At 42.2% G+C, this 27,539-nt stretch overlaps 2 protein-coding genes and 1 pseudogene across 2 annotated transcripts; 2 read left to right on the top strand and 1 right to left on the bottom strand.

Annotated features, from left to right (window-relative positions):
* Positions 1-3,000: 3,000 nt before the first annotated feature.
* On the top strand, positions 3,001-8,389 carry LOC139417571 (troponin C, slow skeletal and cardiac muscles-like; annotated as a pseudogene).
* A 1,209-nt stretch (positions 8,390-9,598) lies between these two features.
* On the top strand, positions 9,599-15,794 carry LOC139416544 (thiamin pyrophosphokinase 2). Its single transcript, XM_071165294.1, has 8 exons — positions 9,599-9,833; positions 10,117-10,358; positions 10,450-10,513; positions 10,594-10,724; positions 10,835-10,953; positions 11,086-11,218; positions 11,319-11,415; positions 15,609-15,794. The coding sequence occupies exons 1-8, from the start codon at positions 9,770-9,772 to the stop codon at positions 15,653-15,655; spliced, it is 897 nt and encodes a 298-aa protein (XP_071021395.1). The 5' UTR covers positions 9,599-9,769; the 3' UTR covers positions 15,656-15,794.
* A 45-nt stretch (positions 15,795-15,839) lies between these two features.
* Positions 15,840-23,042, bottom strand: LOC139416545 (rho-related GTP-binding protein RhoA-C-like). The gene is made up of 5 exons (XM_071165295.1): positions 22,862-23,042; positions 18,240-18,395; positions 17,924-18,044; positions 17,688-17,818; positions 15,840-17,375 (listed from the first exon to the last, which is right to left on the bottom strand). Exons 2-5 carry the CDS (start codon positions 18,393-18,395, stop codon positions 17,202-17,204), a joined length of 582 nt encoding a protein of 193 aa, XP_071021396.1. The 5' UTR covers positions 22,862-23,042; the 3' UTR covers positions 15,840-17,201.
* Between the last annotated feature and the right edge of the window lie 4,497 nt (positions 23,043-27,539).

The following is a 27,539-nucleotide window of genomic DNA, read 5'->3' as shown; positions in this document are numbered from 1 at the left end:
ACCCAATTGAGTTGGACTGCAGAGTGAAGGAAAAGCAGCAAGTGCTCAGCATACAAGTGCTCAGCATATGTGGGAACTCCTTCAAGACGGTTGGAAAACCATTCAAGGTGAAGCTGGTTGAGAGAATGCCAAGAGCGTGCAAAGCTGTTATCATTTTAATATGTTTAACAGTTTTTTCATTACTACATGATTCCATATGTGTCATTTCATAGTTTTGATGTCTTCACTATTATTCTACAATGTAGAAAATTGTAAAAAAAATAAAGAAAACCTACCCTGGAATGAGTAGGTGTGTCCAAACTTTGACTGGTACTGTATATTCACACTTCATGAAATGAAACAACTAACTGACAGAGTTTGCCTCAGTGCAGATTGTGGTCACCTATCACCATAAAAATTTGATGATTATTTATGGTCTGTATATTTTAGGTCTGCATAAGAGATTTGACCTGGGGCCTGTAATACAGCTGGCAGACAATGGCAGGGACTGTCTTTGTTTCCAGCAGTACAGTAGATGAAGAGGAAAGATTTATCACCGTGCCATATCCCCAAAACATATTCTCTCTCTCGCTCTCTCTCTTTCTCTCTCTTTGACAGCTGAGATGTTGGTGCACACTATTTCCAATCAAGGACACAAACCATCCAAAATAGCTTTACTGTATCTATGTATCTATTGTCATAATGACTTCCCGTGCCCATTTCACCCACCGATTGGCAGGGCATTCTCTTCCTCTTCCTTTGCTGATTTCAGAAGTTCGCTGTACAAAGTATTTGTAGCTAAAAATATTATACATCCATAGGCCTATCAAGAATATAGAGAACGTGCAGACCAATACACTCCAGCGTTCATGTGATTGCCTTTGAATAATCCTTAAAAACTACAAAATATGAAGAGTTTAAACAATTAAAATTAAATGTACATTTGATGCTTCTGTTTTGACTTTGGGGACATTAATACAGCTCATGATAGGCAGGGCTTCACTATTGCAGCCTTCCACTTAGGCCCAACTGTAGTTTAAACCCCCTCTTAACATCATAAAGACTATTTGTACTGTGTACACTTCATACACAGTGTTCACTATTATCTCCATAGTCAAATGAAAGATAAAGGTGCAAGTACAACACATAATAAGACACTGATTGGAACTAATTTCTCTCCCCACAGACCAGTGTGGAGAGGCCACCAAATCCCCAACAAAAACCCAAATCTTGTATTTGAAAGATACTTATTTAGCTAAGAAATTGAGCTTATGTCAAAAACAACCACATTGGCATAAAACAAACAAGTGTACTGATTTGACATCCTTAAAAAAAAGGTGTTCCTACTTGGTATCATTTTCGCTCTAGGTCTAGCTTGGAGACAATACATGTCACCAATTAGCTGCTGCGGCCTAGGCTCTCTTATTGTTGGACCATCTCTGTTCTTCATCTATTTATAGTTATCGTTCTCTCTCTTGTGATGAGAACAGTGGGATGATGCAGAGAGGGGGTTCAGAAGTTTTTTTAACACCACATGACCCTAACAATAAAGGCTGGGGCAGGTGTTGCTTCTATCCTTTGTCGAGAGGACAGTTAGAATCGATTAGGAGTCTTCATCTGATGTACTAAGTAGGAAGGAGGGTCATGATCTCAAACTTCCCTCATTGGTGTACCTGGGTGTACTGTGACTGGACGAGCCAAAAACAAGGCACTGTTATGAAATCACATGCCTTTTCTTTGGGGTTTGTTGGCTCAGGTTGTGGAGGGGGTAGCCTAGCCGTTAAGAGCATTGGGCCAGTCACTGAAAGGTCGTGGTTCGAATCACCCGAGCCGACTAGGTGAAAAATCGGTCGATGTGCCCTTGAGCAAGGCACTTAACCCTTATTGCTTATGTAAGTTGCTCTGGATAAGAACGTCTGCAAAATGTATGTGAAAATAACATCCTGTCATGACTGTGGTGTTATGTTTAACAAATTTCACACAATGGCTTTATGCTCCAGTTCACATTGTATTGACTGTGCACACTCTCTGGACACAAGCCAAAGGTGAATAGAGGTTAACGGTCCCTGAGGAAAGCCATCTCTAGCTGCTTGACTGAAATAGACATTGATGACATTAAGAAGCCCTAATCCGCTTCCAAGAGCTGTGAGAAGCGAGAAATGGGTTTACCAATCAACCTCGATTTGAGATATATTTCACAAGAGCTACCGGGTTGTAAATTATGATTTCAGTATCCCCAAGGTACCTTTGATTGGTAGTCACATTTCGAAATGTTCCCACATTAGCGTTGACTGGTCAAAGGTAAATGCAGTAATATTGAGTGTCAAGCAGGGTTGGGGAGTAACAGATTACAAGTAAGGGATTACAAAAAAATTGGTAACTGAAATCCGTTAAATTACCAGCAAAAATATCATAATCGAATTACAGATACTTTTGAAAACTAGATGATTCAATTGGGGATCACTTTCAAATTCAGAAAGGATGTTTGCGAGAATTTTTTTTATTGACACTTCTCTGTTTTCTCAATGACATTCAAATCAGCATTGAAAAAAGGCACACATTTAAGTTTGTTCCACCTGAGCGAGTCCGACCACAAGTCAGAGACCACTATGACAACACAAAATGTGTTTGAACGATCGAGGGAAAAGAGCAGGAATAGGCTTTTGTAGGATACAGTCCAAGCAATGTCTTCCAATGGTGCGACTGCTGTCGGCATCCAAAGATTATACAACTTGAATAAACGCTTGGAGGCAGTGGCAGATTTTGGTATGGGCGACATCGGTAGCTGCCCAGGGCAGCATCTTGCCAGGGGTGGGTGGCATGGGGCGCCAGAACACATTTTTTGGAATGGTGACATTTACGCGCTTGGTTTTCTTTTGCTCATTGCACATCATGTCAATGATATAATGTCACCGTGTGGGACTGTGGGTCAATTAACCTTGGTCGGAGTAGGCGGCCTGATTCTAGTTTGTGAGCTAGGCAGGCTACTGCCTGGGAAGGTCTCCCACTCAGAAGTACAAGATGGGAAGGAGGGAGGGAGAGGTTGACCTCAGGTCTCCCCACTGGAAGCCCGAGGTAGGTGGAGCGAAGAAATCTATCAAATAGCACACCTCTAACTTTGTTCAGTACTAATGCAATTAGTAAAATCTGTCACACTATGAAATGCTACAAAATAAACCACAATTCATTCATAATATTGTGAATATACAGTTGAACTTTGTTGCATTTCTGGTTTGTGCGAAATATTTAAGAATAATATAAAACCAGTCTGCACACCATCAAGGTGAATTGGTTTAGTCTTGACTCTTGGTTGACAGTGTTGGGGGATGGGTAATGTATGCTTGAGTGCCAAATCAACACAAATGGATAAGAAAAGGTCTAAGCCATCAGGAGGTCCAAAAAGGGACCTCGAGTCACACCACCAGCTACCTTGGCCACCAAATACAGAATGAACTCATTGATTTGTTGAGCAGCAAGGTCATTTCAATAATGGCGAGTGACATCAAACTGGCGAGAAATTGCCAAGAATCTGAAGATCCCGTACAACGCTGTGCACTACTCCCTTCACAGAACAGTGCAAACTGGCTCCAACCAAAATCTGGCCTTCTAGGCTGAGTTGCAAATAAAAAGCCATATCTCAGACTGGCCAATAAAAAGAAAAGATTAAGATGGGCAAAAGAACACAGACACTGGACAGAGGAACATTGCCTAGAAGGCCAGCATCCCGGAATCACCTCTTCACTGTTGACGTTGAGACTGGTGTTTTGCGGGTACTATTTAATGAAGCTGCCAGTTGAGGACTTGTGTGGCATCTGTTTCTCAAACTAGACACTAATGTACTTGTCCTCTTGCTCAGTTGTGCACCAGGGCCTCCCCCTCCTCTTTCTATTCTGGTTAGAACCAGTTTGCACTGTTCTGTGAAGGGAGTAGTACACAGCGTTGTACGAGATCTTCAGTTTCTTGGCAATTTCCCATATGGAATAGCCTTCATTTCTCAGAACAAGAATAGACTAACGAGTTTCAGAAGAAAGTTCTTTGTTTCTGGCCATTTTGAGTCTGTAATCGAACCCACAAAATGCTCAACTAGTCCAAAGAAGGCCAGTGTTATTGCTTATTTAAGCAGGACAACAGTTTTCAGCTGTGGTAACATAATTGCAAAAGGGTTTTCTAATGATCAATTAGCCTTTTAAAATTATAAAGTGTGATGGTTGAGTGATGGTTGCTGATAGTGGGCCTCTGTATGCCTATGTAGATATTCCATAAAAAATCTGCCATTTCCAGCTACAATAGTCATTTACAACAATGTCTCCACTGTATTTTTGATCAATTTGATGATATTTTAATGGGCAAAAAAAATGTGATTTTCTTTAAAAAACAAGGACATTTCTAAGTAACCCCAAACTTTTGAACGGTAGTGTATATCCATTAATTCTTGAAGTGCCTCATGAGCTTAGTTCAACTGCTACACTCCAAGAGAACCCAAAACATAAGCTTGATTTTCTCCAATGTTTGTAAACATTATAAATGTAAACAAACACTGTATAGCCTCATAACATGGTTAAAACAATCATTTTGATATCATGGATGGTCAGTCCTTTAATCCATAGCTCTGTCTATTCATCTGAAAGTGATTACATTTCTCCAGATCCATCCCTCAGCTTTTTATCAAAACAAAGGCGGTGTGACAGTTTTGTTATTGTTTCATCTGTGGATTTGCCCTTTAAACAGCTGCATATTAACAAGATAGCAAAGTGTCACCAACGTAAAGGTAAACAATAGGCCAAAAGTAAATTCAGCATATGGCAATCATTTTTTCACATGGAAATAGCACTTTTCAGTAGTATTCAAAGCATGCCATTCATTTTTTCAACTCGAATCAATGAGCCCAATCAGTCCTCCATGACATCAAAAATCATAAACAACAGAGTAGGGCTGGCTAATAAATCCTTAGTTTTGGGGTTATGCTCAGGTAAAACAATATGGCTAATCTATACTTCCATATTTCCACATCCTATTCTTGAAAATCAAGGCATATACATTTTTATTGGAATGACTGGAATTCTGATGTAAAGACAAAATGTTATTGTATTATTATTATATGTAGTAGAAAGAGATGGGTTAGAAGAAGCCTACATAACCAACCCATAAAGTAAAATCCATATATGGCCAGCTATGTAAACCTGCAATAGATGTCATTCAATTGGTGACATACATTTTGGTCTTCTTCCAATGCCTCTTAAGGGGAAGTAATCTAAAAGTAACTGAATGTTATCAGACTGTTACTGAGTTTGGGTAATCCAAAAGTTACGTTACTGATTACAATTTTAGACAGGTAACTAGTAACTGTAACGGATTACATTTAGAAAGTAACCTACCCAACCCTGGTGTCAAAGACCCAACTAAACATGGTCATGCAATAGGAAAAGCACACAATGTGAAAGTGTCATTCAACACTCCTTTTATAGAGAGTAATTGAGAAGTACCAGCAGAGCTTTTCTGAATGTCTTGACCATTATTGTCCAATTTAGAAAAGGACATTGTCATTCTAACATAATTGTTAGCAGAGTTCAGTGTATGAATAAATGATCTAACCACAAATCAAATCAAATCAAATTTTATTTGTCACATACACATGGTTAGCAGATGTTAATGCGAGTGTAGTGAAATGCTTGTGCTTCTAGTTCCGACAATGCAGTAATAACCAACAAGTAATCTAACTAACAATTCCAAAACTACTGTCTTATACACAGTGTAAGGGGATAAAGAATATGTACATAAAGATATATGGATGAGTGATGGTACAGAGCAGCATAGGCAAGATACAGTAGATGGTATTGAGTACAGTATATACATATGAGATGAGTATGTAAACAAAGTGGCATAGTTAAAGTGGCTAGTGATACATGTATTACATAAGGATGCAGTAGATGATATAGAGTACAGTATATACGTATACATATGAGATGAATAATGTAGGGTATGTAAACATTATATTAGGTAGCATTGTTTAAAGTGGCTAGTGATATATTTTACATAATTTCCCATCAATTCCCATTATTAAAGTGGCTGGAGTTGAGTGGCTAGTCATGATGGTGCGTTGCACAAGAGTTTGAAGTCAATGGAAATTTAACATTGTATCTTTTGAATAAGCAACTTACAAGTACCAAGATTCACCAAGGTTAAACACAAAGTTAGTCATGTTCTAATGAGCCCAGATATTCTGAAAAAGTTAATTCAATTTGAATTACCCCTGTGCTAGCACAACAGAAAGCATGTTGTCATGTCAATATGATCATTTGAGCTCATCATTATCTTCTCTGAGGACCCCGGAGAACGTGCTGTGTGTTCACATGGGATTTCTGGCATTTCTCTGCCCGACAACAATAAAACAAAGGACAGTTAGGAGGAAGAAGATTGTCGACAGCTTTTCAAACAAATGGCTGTCAGTGGAGTCGGTGCCAGAGCCCCCCATCGCCACCCGACAAGAATAGTAGGTGAAGAAAGCAGCGTGACATTTCAGTCAGACTGCACCAGGGGTAGGTGGCTGTGCTCGACAGGTTTTGGGCTGAGTTCAAGGAGAGGGAGAAGGTGCTGGGGTACTAATGGAATGCATTACACACTGCGAGGGCTAGGGGCTGACTGCGGATCAAGGTGAAGAGAGACAAGAAAATTAGGAAATGACCACCAATGGCCTCCAGTGTGGTCCATCAATGAGTGGTTTGTCAAATAATAAATGACAAGAGGCCAACCAACCTGCATAATTTAGGCAAATAAAGTAGGTTAAAATGAGTTCTAAAGCACTATAACTGCATTTGCTCCACTATTCCCTTCAGGTTGAGAACTTAACAGAAGAGCAGAACAATGGTGAGCCTTGCTTTTTGTACACAATAATCCCATGACATTCTTCTTTACCTTTGCACCATTCATATCTATGTAGAAACACTAGTAATACCCATAAGCGCCATTAAATCTGCTTCTCACCACTATGTTCTCACAGAGTTCAAGGCAGCCTTTGACATTGCATGTCAGGATGCGGAGGACGGCTGCATCAGCACAAAGGAGTTCGGGAAGGTGATGAGGACGCTGGAGCAGATCAACCCAACCCCTGAGGAGCTGCAGACGAGGTGGATGAGGATGGTGCGTCACCATGGCTGCAAACTTATTAACACTCAATACTACACACACAATATTACTGTACATCCCTTATACTAGCATGCTAACAGATACCCATAAACCTCTGCATTGGCTTGCAAAACTACCTCTAACTTCCTTCATACTGGACACAGAGACATAAAGATGGTATCCACTAGTTCATCTGACTCTGGGGAAGTAGAGAAGAGGCCTCATTGCCAAATTTCTGAAGTATACCTTTAACCTCAGGCAAAATCATTAGGTCAAGTAGCCTGAGGGGGTGGTTCATACATAGTTTTCAGACTGGTCTGAAATGTTACTTTGGAACTCACATTACTATGTTTCAACATTAAGACACCATGTTACAGCTGCTGTGTGTGTGTGTGTGTGTGTGTGTGTGTGTGTGTGTGTGTGTGTGTGTGTGTGTGTGTGTGTGTGTGTGTGTGTGTGTGTGTGTGTGTGTGTGTTTACAGGGAGCGGGACAGTAGGCTTTGATGAGTTCCTAGTCATGATGGTGTGTTGCATGAATGAGGAAAGCAAAGGGAAACCGGAGGAAGAGTTGGCTGAACTTTTCCGCATGTTTGACAAGTAAGGCTAATATCAAGCAAAGTGGTTGCCAAAAAACATTTGGGTTTACTCTAACAAGAACCTATAAAGACAAACATATAGACAACTAAAACAGTGTCAATAAATAATGTCAATAAAAGTCTAAGTATATAAATGAATTAATATTGTTGACAGAGTAACTAGAGTACAGTACAGTGTTATAAAGAATATATGTACTCATTGTTGCTGCTTACAGAAATGGAGATGGCTACATTGATTTGGAGGAGCAGAAGACCATTCTGGAGAGGCCATTCCTCTCAACAGAAGACCATTCAGAAGACCATTCCTCTCAACTGGAGAGGCCATCACTGAGGATAACATTGAAGAACTCATGAAGGATGGAGACAAAAACAATGATGGAAAAATTGATTATGAGAGGCCCAACAGTAATAGTTATGTTATGAAATACTGTGAATAGAAATTAATACTGTGGTCACTAATACATATCAAATATAAATGCTCTCAAAGACATTTGAGCCAAAGACCAGGTTGGCACTTCCAGAATGTGTAATTATTTAAAAAAAATTGACACTCATCTAGGCTATCCTTTCATGCCAAACCTTTCACAGTTCAAATCCAGGCAGTCAGTAAGACATTTTATTGCTGATCTATCATGTGCTCTGGGTGTCACTCTTCCACAGAGTTCCTGGAATTCATGAAGGGGGTTGAGTAAAGGAATCAAAAGACTCATGGACCGTCAGACCGGGAAAATACTCATACCTCTTCTTAACGCTGACATGCCATCACACCATTGCCTGAACAAGTTGGAAAACATTGAAATAAAAGCCTCATCTGCTCGGCTCTATCTACCACATGCATCCATCCTCAACATGTATTGGTTAACATCTTGTATGTGGTCCAGTTTCTATCCACAACACTATCATCCACAACACGGCCAGATGTGATACAGCCTGGATTCAAACCAGGCACTGTAATGACACCTCTTGCACTGAGATGCAGTGCCTTAGACCACTGAACCTGGGTCTGTAGTGACCCCTCTTGCACTGAGATGCAGTGCCTTAGACTGCTGCATCACTCTGGAGCCCTAAAAGCCCTTAAAGATAAGGGGTCTTGTTATGTCCTTGAAGTGTATTCCTTAAATATAAATGTATTTAATCCCCAATAATCATAGATCATTCAATTCAAAATCTTAACAAAGGGGAGTAAACACTATACTCCAGAATACTGTATATTTTCAATAAATAAAGATTTTCAGTAATACAGATGAAAGTGTATTCAGTTCAATAAAACTGATATCAGCAGGATTGCTTATCAACATTGTATTGTAGCCTATTGTATTATATTGTAGACCGAACGAATAGCTATCAGGGTTGATGCTGTATAAAGGGCACAACGTAGGCCTGGTGAGGCTCTTTAGATGAATGAGAAAGTCCAAGGTGTTGGCAAGGGTTAATACCACGTTCAAAACAACTGGGAACTCGGGAAATCTCTGACTACCGACTTCAGTGCGTTCAAGACAACTGGGAAATCGTAAAAAAAAAAAAAACGTTATCCGACTGAGAACTCGTTTTGAACGGTCATCCGGGACACTGGGAACTCAGACAGAAACGAGGTCAACTCATGATGTCAGTGATCTTCAGGTCGGCGCTCTAGAAAACTTCTGACATGGAATTCCGAGTTGAAATGCCGTTCAACTTGGAATGCCAAGTCGAAGCTTGTTTTTTTTCCGAGTTCCAAGTTGTATTAAAGGCATTGAAGTCGGAGATTTCATAGTTCCCAGTTGTTTTGAACATGGCGACACGCACGCACACATACATACACAGCCCTTGTAACTCCAAATATCGGCGTGCGTTAACCAGCTGCTGCAGCAGACGCGTCTTCAACCAATGGAAATGTTGCGAATCATGTGGGCGTTTTGTGCAGTGCGCGATTGCGCACGCCGAGTACACACCGCTGAGAGGAACATGGAGCTTGCAAAATAATCACAGTGAAAAGATTATGTAGCTACATAAATAAAACATAACATATCGTTGTTTAAGTTTTACCCTTCATAAAATCATTGGACTCGCGTCAGAAACCTAGGCTCGAAATCATGACTACCTGGTCGGAAAAAATGCTCCAGGTGCTTCGCCGAATGAATAACTTTTATTCGCCAGGTTAGAGTTAAAACTATTTGTGATAACTGGGAGTGAATTACAAGCTGTGGCTAGCTATGTGTGTTTGATAGCGACAATTATTAGGTGTTATGCCGCGTTCACGTGCTAGTCAGAACTAGGAAATATCTGACATACTAACTGGTTGAACCTGGCACGTGTATAACTACAACCAGTTAGAAAATCGGACATTTCCGAGTTCCGACTAGTACGTGAGTGCGGCATTATCTAGGCTATACTACAACACATCTCTCTCGCATCCAATATGTATGTTTGTGTCACCCAGGCTCCAGTCGCACCACATGCCTTCGGTTTGAGGTGGGAGGAGAGCAAGTTGGGTGGGTGCCTTCCAAAGTGGCGTCCATTTTGAGTACATTTCCAGAGGTCTTCAATCCACCACAAGGCGGCGCTATTACTCTATGCCAAAATCTAGACTCCTATGGGAGGAGGTCAGATGCTGTAGATTCTGTTCTTCAGTCACTTAGGAGGGAAGGCTTGTTGACTGTCTTGAAAGGATGGAGAGATGAGGTGAGAGTATTACAATATGCTGTAAAACTGAAAACAAACTATACAAATTTTTAAAATTCCCTGAAATTATGTATTTGGGCATCTTCTATAGAAGTATGAAGTAATGCCCAGATTCTGCGACACTCCACTAATGTGTATGGAGAGATCTGCCACAAGTAAGTCGTGTCCTAAGCAATAACAGTAGAAAATAATCCCAGTGTTCCCCCTGCACGCCCTATTAACATTGTCTTTGTAGGCCTTTTTGGAGTGAAACGGTATGGAGTCCATATTAATGGGTACTGCCAGGGTGAAAATGGGGAACTCAGGATGTGGGTGGGACGACGATCCATGACCAAGCAGACCTACCCTGGAAAACTGGACAACCTGGTCAGCACCTATTGATTTAAAATTAGAAGACAACCGTTTACATTTTACCAGTACATATTTTTTGGTGAATGGCAAACTGGCTTGACCATGTTCTTCCACCATGTTTTCAGGCAGCTGGGGGACTAGCAGCAGGTATCGGTGTGAAAAACACCCTGATCAAGGAATGTGAGGAGGAGGCCTGCATCCCAGAAGACGTAGCAGAGACTGCCCGCCCCGTGAGCACAGTGAGGTGATTGACATCTCAACAGGAGTAGCCAGCTCTGTCTGTAGTGTCTCATTGAGAATATCTCTTTGCATGCTTTTACATAGGCCTACAATCGTATCCACATTATTTCAATCACCCCTGTGTCTGCTCTCATAGCTATACTTATGAGGATGAGGAAGGGGTGTTTCCTGAAAGCCAGTTTGTGTTCGACTTGGAGCTACCTCCTGAGTTCAAGCCTAAGATAGGGGATGGGGAGGTGCAAGAGTTCTACCTCTACTCCATGGACAAGGTCAGCCACTCTACTTTTGAGCACCTCTAGTACTGCATGTTAGTTTTTATGTCTGGCCTGCAAAGAATGTCTTCAAGTAGGCCTACAATGTTGTTTTCAGGTGAAAGAACTGCTGATCAGTGACGACTTCAAGCCCAACTGTGCCATGGTGGTCCTAGACTTCCTCATCAGACATTCCTACATACAGCCTGATACAGGTTTGCATCAGTACATCAATTAATGACATGGGATAACAGTTATAAAAACTAGGCAGAGGCTGCGGATCTGTCGTTAACACCCCCCCACGTAGCTGCTGCTCACGCTCCCTTTTGTTTCTTTCTTTCCTCACCCTCTTCTACCAATATGATCAACAAGATGTAGCTACGTTTCTGCCTCGTATCTGAAAAGCAGAAATAAAAACCCCACTGCTATTTGAACGAACATTCCAAAGTAAATATTTTGTAGGCTACAACCTGTCTGTTGTGAATAAGAATATGGCAAAAGCACAAGCAGGGCGCAGTCTACATATTGCATGAGGGAAAAACAGTCTGGTTTAACCACACTGTACATCTGTGATGTAGCCTCATTTTTACAGTTATGCTGTCATATCGTAGCCTGAGTTGCTGAAAAATAACATGACTGCCACCTGTTTTGTCAATGCTTGCAATGATGTTGAACTCCCCAGCTGAGTTTTGCATTGGGGCAAAACAATCTGCGTAACAGGTTAAAACTGTTATTTCGCAAGTACCACAGGATATGATTGAAATTTGCCAGAGTAGCTGTTCCACCTATGGGCAACCAAACGTTATAGGCAGCCGAAGTGTGTACAGTCGTGGCCAAAAGTTTTGAGAATGACACAAATATTAATTTCCACAAAGTTTGCTGCTTCAGTGTCTAGATATTTTTGTCAGATGTTACTATGGAATACTGAAGTATAGTTACAAGCATTTCATAAGTATCAAAGGCTTTTATTGACAATTATATGAAGTTGATGCAAAGAGTCAATATTTGCAGTGTTGACCCTTCTTTTTCAAGACCTCTGCAATCCGCCCTGGCATGCTGTTAATTAATTTATGGGCCATTCTTGCATAATCAATGCTTGGAGTTTGTGGGTTTTTGTTTATCCACCCGCCTGAGGATTGACCACAAATTCTCATTGGGATTAAGCTCTGGGGAGTTTCCTGGCCATGGACCCAAAATATATGTTTTGTTCCCCGAGCCACTTTTGCCTTATGGCAAGGTGCTCCATCTTGCTGGAAAAGGCATTGTTCGCCACCAAACTGTTCTTGGATGGTTGGGAGAAGTTGCTCTCGGAGGATGTGTTGGTACCATTCTTTATTCATGGCTGTGTTCTTAGGCAAAATTGTGAGTGAGCCCACTCCCTTGGCTGAGAAGCAACCCCTCACATGAATGGTCTCAGGATGCTTTACTGTTGGCATGACACAGGACTGATGGTAGAGCTCACCTTGTCTTCTCCGGACAAGCTGTTTCTCGGATGCCTCAAATAATCGGAAAGGGGACTCATCAGAGAAAATGACTTTACCCCAGTTCTCAGCAGTCCAATCCTTGTACCTTTTGCAGAATATCAGTCTGTCCCTGAAGTTTTTCCTGGAGAGAAGTGGCTTCTTTGCTGCACTTCTTGACACCAGGCCACCCTCCAAAAGTCTTCGCCTCACTGTGCGTGCAGATGCACTCACACCTGCCTGCTGCCATTCCTGAGCAAGCTCTGTACTGGTGGTGCCCCGATCCCGCAGCTGAATCAACTTTAGGAGACGGTCCTGGCGCTTGCTGGACTTTCTTGAGCGCCCTGAAGCCTTCTTCACAACAATTGAACCGCTCTCCTTGAAGTTCTTTATGATCTGATAAATGGTTGATTTAGGCACAATCTTACTGGCAGCAATATCCTTGCATGTGAATCCCTTTTTGTGCAAAGCAATGATGACGGCATATACAGTGCCTTGCGAAAGTATTCGGCCCCCTTGAACTTTGCAACCTTTTGCCACATTTCAGGCTTCAAACATAAAGATATAAAACTGTATTTTTTTGTGAAGAATCAACAACAAGTGGGACACAATCATGAAGTGGATCGACATTTATTGGATATTTCAAACTTTTTTAACAAATCAAAAACTGAAAAATTGGGCGTGCAAAATTATTCAGCCCCCTTAAGTTAATACTTTGTAGCGCCACCTTTTGCTGCGATTACAGCTGTAAGTCGCTTGGGGTATGTCTCTATCAGTTTTGCACATCGAGAGACTGACATTTTTTCCCATTCCTCCTTGCAAAACAGCTCGAGCTCAGTGAGGTTGGATGGAGAGCATTTGTGAACAGCAGTTTTCAGTTCTTTCCACAGATTCTCGATTGGATTCAGGTCTGGACTTTGACTTGGCCATTCTAACACCTGGATATGTTTATTTTTGAACCATTCCATTGTAGATTTTGCTTTATGTTTTGGATCATTGTCTTGTTGGAAGACAAATCTCCGTCCCAGTCTCAGGTCTTTTGCAGACTCCATCAGGTTTTCTTCCAGAATGGTCCTGTATTTGGCTCCATCCATCTTCCCATCAATTTTAACCATCTTCCCTGTCCCTGCTGAAGAAAAGCAGGCCCAAACCATGATGCTGCCACCACCATGTTTGACAGTGGGGATGGTGTGTTCAGCTGTGTTGCTTTTACGGCAAACATAACGTTTTGCATTGTTGCCAAAAAGTTCAATTTTGGTTTCATCTGACCAGAGCACCTTCTTCCACATGTTTGGTGTGTCTCCCAGGTGGCTTGTGGCAAACTTTAAACAACACTTTTTATGGATATCTTTAAGAAATGGCTTTCTTCTTGCCACTCTTCCATAAAGGCCAGATTTGTGCAATATACGACTGATTGTTGTCCTATGGACAGAGTCTCCCACCTCAGCTGTAGATCTCTGCAGTTCATCCAGAGTGATCATGGGCCTCTTGGCTGCATCTCTGATCAGTCTTCTCCTTGTATGAGCTGAAAGTTTAGAGCGACGGCCAGGTCTTGGTAGATTTGCAGTGGTCTGATACTCCTTCCATTTCAATATTATCGCTTGCACAGTGCTCCTTGGGATGTTTAAAGCTTGGGAAATCTTTTTGTATCCAAATCCGGCTTTAAACTTCTTCACAACAGTATCTCGGACCTGCCTGGTGTGTTCCTTGTTCTTCATGATGCTCTCTGCGCTTTTAACGGACCTCTGAGACTATCACAGTGCAGGTGCATTTATACGGAGACTTGATTACACACAGGTGGATTGTATTTATCATCATTAGTCATTTAGGTCAACATTGGATCATTCAGAGATCCTCACTGAACTTCTGGAGAGAGTTTGCTGCACTGAAAGTAAAGGGGCTGAATAATTTTGCACGCCCAATTTTTAAGTTTTTGATTTGTTAAAAAGGTTTGAAATATCCAATAAATGTCGTTCCACTTCATGATTGTGTCCCACTTGTTGTTGATTCTTCACAAAAAAATAGTTTTATATTTTTATGTTTGAAGCCTGAAATGTGGCAAAAGGTCGCAAAGTTCAAGGGGGCCGAATACTTTCGCAAGGCACTGTATTTCCTTGCCGGTTAACTGAGGAAGAACAATGATTCCAAGCACCACCCTCCTTTTGAAGCTTCCAGTCTGTTATTCTAACTCAATCAGCATGACAGTGATCTCCAGCATCATCTTCGTCAACACTCACACCTGTGTTAACGAGAGAATCTCTGGTCCTTTTGTGGCAGGGCTGAAATGCAGTGGAAATGTTTTTGGGGGATTCAGTTAATTTGCATGGCAAAGAGGGACTTTGCAATTCATCTGATCACTCTTCATAACATTCTGGAGTATATGCAAATTGCCATCATACAAACTGAGGCAGCAGACTTTGAAAATGAATGTGTCATTCTCAACTTTTGGCAATGACTGTAGCTGGTAACCAGTTTGACAGTGGCAAAATCTTAATGAATTCCAGTGATCGGTCTGCCGCAAGGACAATGGGAGAAAAAAAAAATGTAATCGCTATTTAGACCGTGTCTTGCTTGTTTAATATGTCTAAATAGCTGCATGTACTCCCTCCTGAAAAAAGAACATGGAATCTCTACTTAGACTGCCTGTTTGTCATGCTTATGTTTGTAATAGCCTACTGTTACAAAAGTGTGTTGTACAACATGTCAACGTTTGTAGACTACACCACACAGACGTCCAATCCGGAGCAGCTATGTATAAAAAAATATATGTAGAGTATCCCGGACATTGGGCCTCTCATACACATTGGGCCTCTCATACCTTTAAGAGGTCAAGTGAAAGTCGGAACTGCAGCCACCATAACTATTTACAGCAGTGCAATTGTCAATCATTTAAACACCAACATCAGCAGAAGATTCGAGACAAATCTGACTGCTCTCTTTTTTTCCAGAGCCCTATTACCAGGAGTTTGTTGCTGGACTCCACCACTCTTTGTAAATACTGAAGTGAAAAACGTTACATGAGGGATGGCCAGGAGATGCACTCCTTTCTAGATGCCTTGATCTATTCTGTCAAATGTTCAATCTTGTTCTGTTTTGTAACAGAATCGTGAATAAATTCCATTCACATCTTGGGATTTTGTGTTGAGAGGCATGAAGCATGAAAGAACGACAACCAACCATTCCCTATAACAATTTATTTTCTTAAGAGTACTTTTAAAAAGAGGACTGTGGAAATGTGAGGATGCATTTGTATACAAAAGACCTCCCACACAAATGACTAAGATATTATTTAAAGAAATTACTTGCGTTTAATTGTATGACATATTGTCAATCTTTTTCATGGATTACTAAGCATTTTACATGTTATTTTTTAAACTCATCCTAAAGTTACTAATTTTTGCAAAATATGCACAACTGATACAGGATAAGCCAGTAGACTCTCACAAGGTTAAACATACAGTACAAGAGGGGAAAAACAGGAAGACATACAGTTTTAGAAAGACGGACTGGAGGCAGTGAGCAATAGGTCACAACCCACTCAAAACCCACTCCCAATAATAGCCTGGCATGCAGGCAAAAACAATCTGCAAGAGGAAAATACCAAATTTGCAAAACCTTTATCACTTAATAAAAAGTCCCCCCCCCCTTTCAAACCAAACAGTGTTTGACAGTCCGCATCAAATGTAGATTATTTATATGACTTGAGGCCAACTAATGATGAAACCAAATTCTAAAATTATTTTTCATTATAATACATGAACAGGCGTACAAAAATCAGTTAGTATCAATATTATTGTATGCATTTTAATATACATTTTATAGTCAAAAGGCAAATAAAAATATGTAGCCATTTAAAATCAAAATTGCTTGTATCAAATTAACTATACTATTGGACCAATTATATCATAAGAGGTGCTGGTCCATGCAAGATTATGATACCATAGAAGGAGATGCTGGTCCGTGCAAATATAGGGTTAGTCTATCCATTGGGAGAACAAAGAAAATAAACACCTATGGTATGGCTGGACAGAAATTAAAGACAAGCGCAGACAGACACTGCAAGCCAGGGAGGTCAGAGTTGGGAGAACATGCACAATGATGCAACGAAACCCCCTTTTTCTCTGACGATGCTCAGCTCTATGAACCAGGGCAATAGCGCTGTGGTGAACAACCTATCATGAACACCAATTTTATCCCGTCCCTCAGAGTACACCACCCTGACAAGTTTACCAGAGAGATGTTTTTTCTTTACCCTTCTACTTGTCCAAGACCCAATTTAAAAAATCTTAACCTTACGATTATCTTATTTTAAAAAACAATTGGCAATCAACTTGGCCTTCAATGTAAACTCCCTTTTTCGTTACATTTGACCTTCACCGTCTCCATTTCCTTTGGCCTAGTTTAATTGTGTTTTTCTCCCTCACATCCCCCTTGAAACTCACCCACCCTTCCACAGAGGCAGACTTAGAAGAGGGGTGCAGCGTTTTCCTCTGCCCAATTTGTTTCCCCCTTCCTACCCGCTCCCGTCTTTCTCCAGCTCTCTATAGCAGGAGGCAGGCATTCTTCTTTCCACGTTTCTTGGCCTGCAGCGCGGCCCTGGTGGCCATCTCAAACACCTCCCTCACGCCGTCTTTCGTCTTGGCTGAGCACTCTAAGTAGCCAAACGCGTTGATGCGGTTTGCCATGTCCCGGGCCTCTTCTGGCTTCACTGGTTCCTGTTCACGTGTCAGAGGTGTAAAAGTGTTCAGAGGTATTCTATGGTTGGCATCCATTGTGACATACTAAACCACCAATCATAACAAGCCAAACAAAAACATTACTAGCTAAACAAACCTCAACCTGTGTATATTTAGACAATAGCAGACAATACATGAAGTGTCAGTAGCTATGAGGCAACACAACCACATTAAAATGAATGTCATGGATTGTTTAGTTTCAATGCTACCTTTTAAGAAATATCCTGAATGGATCAGGACAATGAGTGTTTGCTGAAATTATAATATACATTTTTACAATGAATACTTTACCTGCTTCATTTTTGCTAGCTCCCGACGCGTGTGCTCGTCATTCCGCAGGTCCTTCTTATTACCCACAAGAATAATGGGTACATTTGGACAGAAGTGTTTTACTTCAGGGGTCCACTTCTCTGGGATATTCTCTGTTTCAGACAGTGGATAATTTTAGGAAAATGCTGCTAGTGAAACGGGATAATTTGTTGCATTTACCACACATGATAGATTAACTTTAGTCACCAATGTATTACCCAAGCTGTCGGGGCTATCTATGGAAAAGCACATGAGGATGACGTCAGTGTCAGGGTAAGAGAGAGGCCTTAGTCTGTCGTAGTCCTCCTGTCCAGCTGTGTCCCAGAGGGCCAGTTCCACCTAGAACCCACATAGAGAGCAGAAGTTCACATTTTAATCATTTAGCAGATGCTCTTATTCAGAGCGACTTACAGTAGAGAATGCAAAAACTGTAACTTGCTCTGGAGAAAAGGTGAAAACTAAGACTTAAACATAAAAATTGTGTTTTAAATTGTGTCTTGATAGCATACTATGTGACTAACAGTATAATCTCACCTGCTTACTGTCCACCTCAATATCTGCCACATAGTTCTCAAACACTGTAGGTACGTAGACCTCAGGGAACTGGTCTTTACTGAAGACTATGAGCAGACAGGTCTTTCCACAAGCACCATCACCAACAATCACCAGTTTCTTACGGATCGCAGCCATCTGCAAGAGAATTTCTCAGTTAAAGTGCAACATTGAGTTTGTGATAATATAGCACAACAAAGAAAATTAAGATTTGTAAGCAAATGTGTTCATACAGTGTTAACCTGTTACTCAGACCCCCTCTGGTGGCATTTTCTAAACAATGCATAATATTGTATACTACCCTCAAAGTAAATTTTGTTTTCAAAATTATAAGTTCTACAAACAAAGTACTGTTAGAAAGGTATGAACTGTGGGACTCAGGTAAAGGTGTCAGAAACAATGTAACTACTACAGGGCCCGAGATACAGCAGACCATAAGAGATTTAGTCTAGATTTGAGAAAATATGTCACCAATTACTGTTTTAAAAAATAAAATATTTTACCTAATGATGGCCTCAACATACGCAAATTCCCATTGGATCACAGACATTTTAAAACTGCAGGGCTTTTGCAACGTGCTATACTGTCATCTTACAGGAATGATATACTGTACATATGAGTACAAAGCTGAAGTCTACCTATCCATTTATTTAAATATATCCTCCGCCTAATTCCCAGTTCTTCCACTAGAAAGCAGTAGGAGATCACACGACGTCTCTTGGCCACTTGAAACCAATTGCGTCTGGTTTGGGTAGTGAGTCATTGTGCCAAAATGGCTGAACGGATTTTCAAGCCTGTCATCTTAAATAACCTTCGCAAATCAGGGCTTTCAAGTTATGAGGTCGTTTTTTTGTATAAAATACAGACCGGTGAAGAAACGTAACTTATTTCCCCATTGTAAATAATGAGCTAGCTAAACGGTACATGGATGCAAACAAGGTAATGCATAGCATACTCAATGCGTATGCGGTCAGTGTTCTGGAACTCTACGGCACTGACTGAGTTGGCCTAACGTTATCCGCCCATATTTCCCCATTTTAACTACGTGTGGCCTCTTGCACACCCCCAACACATAAAAGCATTGGATTGTAGTAAGCCACCTTTTAAATCCATGTAGGCTATTGAATAATTGCACACACGCTGCACTCCTTTTGGCTCCAAGTAAGTCTGAGCCATTTTGTTAATTGCCCACTCCGTCTACAATCCATAATACTGTGTAAACCACTTCATGTGTCGGACTGGACTGCATTTTATCCAGCGGCCTTTGAATGTGACCCAAACCATGGTTCAATGGGACCACTACGGTGCATGTTTAGTGCACAAGTGCAGAATTGTTCCTACCATAGTTTACATTGTGAAAACATGGCGCTGGGCATTTGACCGGCAGCACTTTAAATGTAGGGGACCCATGTGCATTGGATGCTTAACTTGTTTAGGGCGTCCACCCATGGTGCTCAGAATGACAGAAATCACATTTCAATTAATTAATCTTAAACAGAACATGCAAGTCTTTAACACGCACTTTGAAGATGTTAGAATAACTCCATGTACTTTACCTCAGCCAACAAGAACGAACAGCGAAATAAGTTACGAATAGTAGGCTGAGTAGATTAGATCGAGTTCATTTGTCTAAATTCTGACTCACAGTTTGCAAAAATGTTCAATGCATGGCTGAGCGCGTAGAAGGCCTGTGCTATAGACTATCAGATACGTTTCTTATTTCTTTATAAGGGAAAACACATTTCATGCAATTCTACTACACTAGAGACATTATCAAATGTTTTTTATACGACAAATTACAGGGTAGCCTACTCTGCTAAGACTAACAAACATATCAAGAAAAATGACGTCAATCTAAACTGGAGGAAATGATTGTCCAAAACAAATTTAAGTGGCACTGAACCAAAATGATAGTGAATATGCGCAGTGCGCACTCACCGGGGATATGGCCGATGCTCTCAGCTGGTGTCAATAAGATAGGCAATAGGCCTACTGTTTGCTCAATTAAGTTGAGAATTTTGATAACTAATAGACCGTTTGGAGTCATTTCATTGTCTTTTCTTTACAGCAATAGCCATTTGCTTTCCCGTGATTTTATTTTTAAATATTGCGATGACTGGTTGGGCCTCTACTTTTCACTGACAATCACAACTCAGCTATCTGATACTTGCTGCCTTTCCTTCCCACTGTAGGCAAAGCAATACAACAACAAAAAAAACTTGTTTTAAGGCTAGGGATAGCTAATGATCTACTGTGGCCAAATCATGCTTTAGTAGGCTATTTTGAATGGTTTTATTTATTTCTGTGTAGTAGAAAATGTACCTATTATATTGGTCAGCTTGAGAAAGAAATAGCCCAAACAGACTCTGGGACAGTTGTGGGACGGTAGATCCCAAATTCATACAAATCAGTAGGCCTATGCAACTAACGTTAAAAAGCAATTAATCTGATGCAACAGATCAGAAAGTTTAGCTTAAAGTGTTGATAAACTATTTCTTAACATTATTAGCACAGGAATGCGCACAAGGCAATAGGCTACATGCAAATGTGCATTTGGTTACCGGAAAAAGAAAAGAAAAATATAGAACATGAGCGAAAATAGGCTTTGTTTCAATGGCTTATGGAAGTCTATAAAATAATATCTTCAACGGATATGGTCGGATTTTGCCTAGGCTACTTTGAAGGAAGGTATTGAACTATGCCTAGTATGAAGTAAAAAGTTCAGGGTTCAAACAATTAAGTAGCTATGTTCTCAAAATGCATACTGCCTCATACTCATGGCAAAGTGTTGTGATGCAATGATGAAGCCTGGCACGTTGCCTAGCATTTTAATGGCGAATGGGTAGCGCGCTTCAATTACCAGTTGAGAAATATACCATTGCGTTTAGAATTGTTGCGCAATATTGGGTTTATAAAAGCGCTGTCCGACAGATTTTCCACTCACATGCTCTGTATCTATGTTGTGCACGTGTGATAAGATAAACGAATAAACACACGCGCCAATTTAGTACCACTAAATTATGCAAATTACCCATAGAAGATAAGTATGACCAGTCAAATGTATTTACATCAACGAATAGGCTAAAAGTCTATTTCGCAATGGGATTTTTTTTCCGGGCAATTTGCCGGTGCCAATTTTATTTATCGGCTTGATATTACAGTCTAATTGAAACCCTGGTTCCCACCTGTTAAACAACTGAATTTGGGGCGAAGCCTCCTAAATGCGTCAAAGGACCTATGAAAGCCAGCCACCAACTTCAGCTCCAGTAACAACAGAATCTGAACATCTGTAACATTACCATAGAGCCAGTTTCCCACACACAGATTTCGCCATTGCAGTGCTTTTCAGTCCAGGACTAGGGTTAATCTGAGTCCAGGAAACCAGTCCGTAGTGCTCAAGGCCCGTAACCCCATAGATTTATAGTAACCTAACTTTAATTATTTATCTAAGCCTACTGAATTTCAGGAAAATACATAAATGGAAATGTTTAATACATTAACATGGAATGACCCATCATACCAAAAAAGTCACTATCATCACTAAGGGCAGACTACCTGCTGAAGACCCTTTGATTGAGATCAAGCTAGCCACCCCATGGACGCATGTCCTCAACACCTGCACCCTAGCTCTCACAAAAACCCTCAGGGTTTCAGGGGTTAGCTAAACCCACGCTGTGTATTAGCGTTATGAAACGTCAATCATCTCTTGCTAAACGGTTTTTGAAAAATGCTGATATGCCCCTCTTTCAAATAAAAAAAAATACAGTAAGTAAAGCAGTTTTGCACAGACCTATATGCTGTGTGTGCCTCCAGTTGACGAACTACACTTCCTATCCAGATACACTTAAAGCTGTTCAGAGTAAACTAGATAGCACAGGTACAGCTTCCAAAACATGTACCGCAAGCGATGCGTTAACGATGAGCGTTGGGGATCTTAACATTCCCCACAGGCTTGGCAGAAGATACTATCGTCAATAGGCGCTAAAGGTAGTTCGTCTATGAATGTATTAGCCGCACCCAAGTTCTATTAGCTAGCTAGTTATTTCCCCCTCTTCTCACGTAAACTCAGTGCTAGATAACTACTGTAGCTAGTTGGACAAACAAATAGTTAGCTACAATGATTGTCTCGTTTAAAAACGCCCAGTATTGCAAGTGCGGTTCGGTGGACGGCGGTTATTTACATTGTCACTTATCATGTCAGTGGTATCTAGCGAGTTAGCTAGCTAGAGATCTTGTCGACTATACAGAGTGAAGAGTTAGCTAGCTAGCTAGCTAGCTTGCTTTCAGACCAGGGATGTGTTACGAACTTCCTAATGGTGATGATGGCACTGTATACCCGACTCTGGTGACCTGCTATCTAGCATTGGCCTGTCTAGCTCTGACTGGTGGAGCTGAAACGAGGAGTCTTTTCACTTCAATTGTTCGTTCGTTTCCGGCATCAACGCCGCTAGCTAATTTGTCACTCTGGCCTAATGTCATCTTGCCTACAGAAAACACGTTTTAAAGCCTCATCCAAACATTTAGTTTATAAATGGTCCCTTTTCATGGTGATCAATAACAACGATGTTAAAATAGGTTACATTTAGCTACTAGTTTTTCTTTACCGTTTTCGTTGCAGATGTCCTCGCCTTTTTCTTTTCCTGTCCGACCCTTCAACCCCGCCCCCGACAGTGTGCCACGCCGATAACATCCGCCCATGCCCATGATCTCGCGCCAATAGGACGCCTCAAATTAATGAGTGACATATATTTAAGTCAACAATATATATATACATGTTTACCGGTTCAGGGAAAAACGGAAGTCACGAGTGGATCTTGTTCGGTCCATGCTAATCGAGATCCTTGGGACGTCACAAACCCAATATCGACCAGAACCTGTCATTCCAATGGGAGAAAATGAATCATAGTGAAAAGAACAAGCAAGGTGGGCAGAGCCAAGCACAAGCTAGTGAGATCCTATTAGGGCATTCTACCATTTATTTGCATTTTGCCATTAGGGAACGCCTACTCTGTGCTAAAGCGAACTCAATTTGCCCTTGCACTCCTTCAAAACAACACACTCTTGTGAAACTTTGGCAAAGGGTAAGGTCTACAAAACGCAGTCCACTCAGTTACAAATTCTAGTTTTGGAAACACAAAACTGTATGGAGATCAAATGTTTAATCGATGAGAAAATTAGCAGAAAGTCGGCCAAAATCGATCTAGCTACATCTTCTCCCACAACCGGCCATTGGGCTTCCTCTCTTCACCATATTTGGTAGTAAGTGGAAACGCCAAACGGAAGCTTCTCATTTATAGATCCGGGGAAATATCTGGCTCATTGTTCTATTTTTTTGTAAAATGTTAAGGGTTATGGTAGGGTTTAGGGTACAAGTAGGGTGAGTCAACATGTTCTTTACTTGCACGAACGAACGTACACACACACACAGAGATCATGATGTTGAACTGGTGCTGTAATTAGTGGAGGCAGCTGTTTGAATGCTAAATGACGAGACAGAGGCATTGATGCGAGTAACCAGTCTTGTTCAGTACATCACAACACATCCGGGTATCTCAAGCACCCCGGTAAAACCCAAGAGTTGCAGTAATGAACATTTACCAACAGATGGCATCACTGTGCCATCTTCCACCCATAACATCTTCCCTTTAATAAAATAGGACAGGAGGTGTCAATTCACTAACAAAACAAACCTAGTAACAATTTCCAACATGAACAGTTTAGTATTTTTTTTTTTTTTTTTTCCAGAACAACAACACATTTTGATATTCTCTTCACTTTTATCTCTGTCAACAATCCCTGATGGGAAACCTACAGATTAAGTCTTTTTGGTGGCTGGGACAGACGCCCGCATCGTGAAAAAACAGGGGGCTTGTCTGCGAGGACTGCGGGTTCCCGCACAGGCGTGTCACCTGAATGTCTAAGGGGAGAATTGATGGGCGAGGGAGCGGCCGACCTGTGATCCCCTGGCTCTTCGCCCAGTGCCTCAGGCCCCATGTGACTTGCTGGGGTTCTGTCTTTTGTCATGCGACCCGGTCCCCTGGTAGTGGCTTCATTCGCACCGTTTCACCCACCCTGAGCTCAGGTAAGTCTTTTGCTGATTTGTCGTAGATGAACTTGGAGACCTGTCTTCTGTGACGTAGCTTCACCAGCACGTCTGTCACCACACATGGCTCCAGGAGAGTGCTGGCTACTGGCAGAGCTGCTTTTAAGCGCCGTGCCATGAGGCGCTGTGCCGGGCTGCTGTCCATGCCTTCTGTCGGGGTATTGCGCCACTGCAGGATTGCTTTCCAGGCATCTTTGCCCTCTCGCAGAGCCTTTTTGCAGAGGTTCTTTGCGATTTTTACTGCGGACTCTGCCTTCCCATTAGCTTTTGGGTGTCGTGGTGATGAAGTGACGTGCTCGAATTCCCATCCTGCAGCAAATTTTCGGAACTCAACTCCGGAGAATTGGGGTCCATTGTCTGAAATTACCCTATCTGGCTGGCCATAGCGGGCAAACTGAGCCTTGCAGCGTTTGATCGTTGTCTCTGCTGAGAGGTCGGGGAGGGGGTCGATCTCCCAAAAGTCTGAGTAATGATCGACTACCAGCAGAAAGTCTTTGCCACTGTGCTGGAAGAGATCTAGACTTACTATCTGCCAGGGGCGCATCGGTAGCTCGTGGGACATCATCGTCTCTCTCTGTTGCTCAATGGCATATTCATTGCAGATTGTGCATTTACTGACATAGTCTTTTAATTTCACTCTGCATTCCTGGCCAATACAGTGTGTCACGTGCTTGTCTGTAACAGGCCTCACCTCCTATGTGACTTGAGTGCACGCGTGCCAACATCTCAGGGCGCAGAGACCGGGGAATAACGACTCTCTGACTCTTGAATATCACTCCGTTTTGAACACTGAGCTCCTCTTTGATTGGCCAATATTCTCTGACGGCTAAAGCAGTTTCTTCCCTGCAGTCGGGCCAGCCCATCAGAATCACAGACCTCAATGCCTGGAGTTGCCCGTCCCTGTCTGTGTGCTGTCTGATTTGTATAAGGCGCTGGTCCGTAACATTAAGGTAGTCAGCCTGGTTGATGTGTTCAACATCCACTTGCTCTGTTTGTAAGCTGCACACTGCGTGTTGTTCATGCATGGAGCGTGTGTGAGTGCCTGATGCAGTAGCCCTGCTGAGCGTGTCACTCACATACATCTCTGGCCCTGGCTTATACACCACCTTGAGGTTGTAGTTTTGTAGGGCCAGTAGCATGCTCTGCAGTCGTTTTGGGGCATTCAGGAGAGGCTTGCTGAATATAGCAATAAGGGGCTTGTGATCGGTCTCTGCGGTAATATTGTCGCGCCCGTACAGGTAGTGGTGGAAGCGTTGGCATGCAAACACAATGCTGAGGCACTCCTTCTCTATCTGGGCATAGTTCTGCTCTGTTGGGGTGAGTGCCCTAGAGGCGAATGCCACAGGCTGGCCCTCCTGCATGAGGCAACAGCCAAGTCCATACTGGCTTGAGTCACTCTGAATCGTGACAGGTTTTGACACATTGTAGTATCGCAGTACAGGTGTCTGGGTGACCAGTTGTTTTATTTCCCTCACCGCTGCGTCATGTTTTGGGAGCCAATGCCAGATGGTGTCCTTGTCCATGAGCCTCCTCAGTGTCTCACACACTTCAGAGAGCCGCGGTAGGAATTTGGCCAGGTAGGTGACGAATCCGACGAAGCGCTGCACTCCCTTCACGTCAGATGGGTGGGGCATTTCCAAGACAGCCTTCACTTTTTCAGGATCCGCCTTCAATCCGGTGGAGGACAAGATGTGCCCATGAAAGCGGACCTCTGGCACTTTAAACTGAAGCTTTTTTATGCTTAGCCTTAGCTTGACCTGTCTGCATCTGACCATCAGGGCCAGCAGCTTGGCGTCATGGTCACATTCTGCCTCCTCATCACTGTCCCCACAGCCCACTACGAGAATGTCATCTGCTATGGGTTCCACGCCACTAAGTCCCATCAACAGCTCATGCTGTTTCCGCTGATACACCTCTGGAGCCACGGAGACACCAAACGGAAGCTTCAACCACCTCTTCCTGCCCCAGGGTGTCCAAAAGGTGGTCATGTAGCTGCTGGGCTCGTCGAGCTTGCACTGCAGAAAGGCATCTCTGGCATCCACGAGCGTGAAGACTCTGGCCTTTGGGAGCTTGTAAAGAACATCCTCCAACGTGGGCATAATGTAATGTGAACGTCGCAGAGCCCGGTTGAGGTGTTTAGGATCAATGCATATCCGTAGCTTGTCTGGTTTCTTGACGATAACCATATTACTTATCCAGTCCGTAGGCTCGGTGACGGATATGATGTGGCCATCTGCTTCGTATTTGTCAAGCTGAGCCTTCGTAGCTGCTTTCATGGCCACTGGTACATTGCGGGGTGCACACTGGACAGGCTGGATTTCTGCGTCCAACTCAAAGTGGACTTCCCCAGGAACTGACTCGACCGGTGCGTTGAAGACATCATGGTACTTGCTTAGGAGTGTCTCCTTGCTCAGGGGCCCAGCCTGGACTTTGTCTATAATGTTAAGATCAGCTGGGATGGTGAAGTTAATAAGTCCAAGGCGCTCGCATGTAGAACCTGACAGTAATGGCTGTTGACTAGCCTCAACTATTTCAAACTCAAGGGTGTATTTCTGGCCACGTAAAACACACTCTGTCACAAACAGGCCTAAAGAGGTCATGAACTGGCCTGAATACAGTTTCAGCTTGGTGCTACTCTGTGTGAGTTTGTCTCTGGGCGCGAGCCTCCTTTTGTCTTTAAGGCTCATAACGTTGCATGTGGCCCCTGAATCTAGCTGGCATTGCTGTGGTTTATTATTAAGTAGCAGAGTGACAAACCACTTTTGTCCTTTTGCCCTCACTGCCCCTATGCACTCGCTAACATATACATCCTCTGTGCTGTCGTTCCCTTCATCTGTGTTTGTTTCCATGGAGTGCACTTTACCCTCCTTTCTCTTGCTTTTCATGCAGACCCTTGCGAAGTGATTAGCTGTACCACAGGATTTGCATATTTTTCCATAGGCTGGGCAGTGTTCTTTTCCTCGTCCATGAGAAATGCCACAATATCGGCATGTATTGGGGTTGTCTACTGCAGAGTTGGCTGTAGTATTAGCATTAGCTGTGGCAAAGGGGAATTTCTTTACTGGCTGCCTGAATGTAGCATTTACATTGTCCGTATGTTGCCTTTCTAGCTCCATGGACCTCATCCGTATATCAGTAAGCTCTGCTGCACGGCATGTCTCCACTGCCAAGGCCAGCGT

This window comes from Oncorhynchus clarkii, chromosome 9 (genome assembly GCF_045791955.1).
Source record: "Oncorhynchus clarkii lewisi isolate Uvic-CL-2024 chromosome 9, UVic_Ocla_1.0, whole genome shotgun sequence".
Taxonomy (NCBI): Eukaryota; Metazoa; Chordata; class Actinopteri; order Salmoniformes; family Salmonidae; genus Oncorhynchus; species Oncorhynchus clarkii.
Note: the sequence above shows the minus strand (reverse complement) of the source record. Positions and strands in the feature narration are given on the sequence as shown.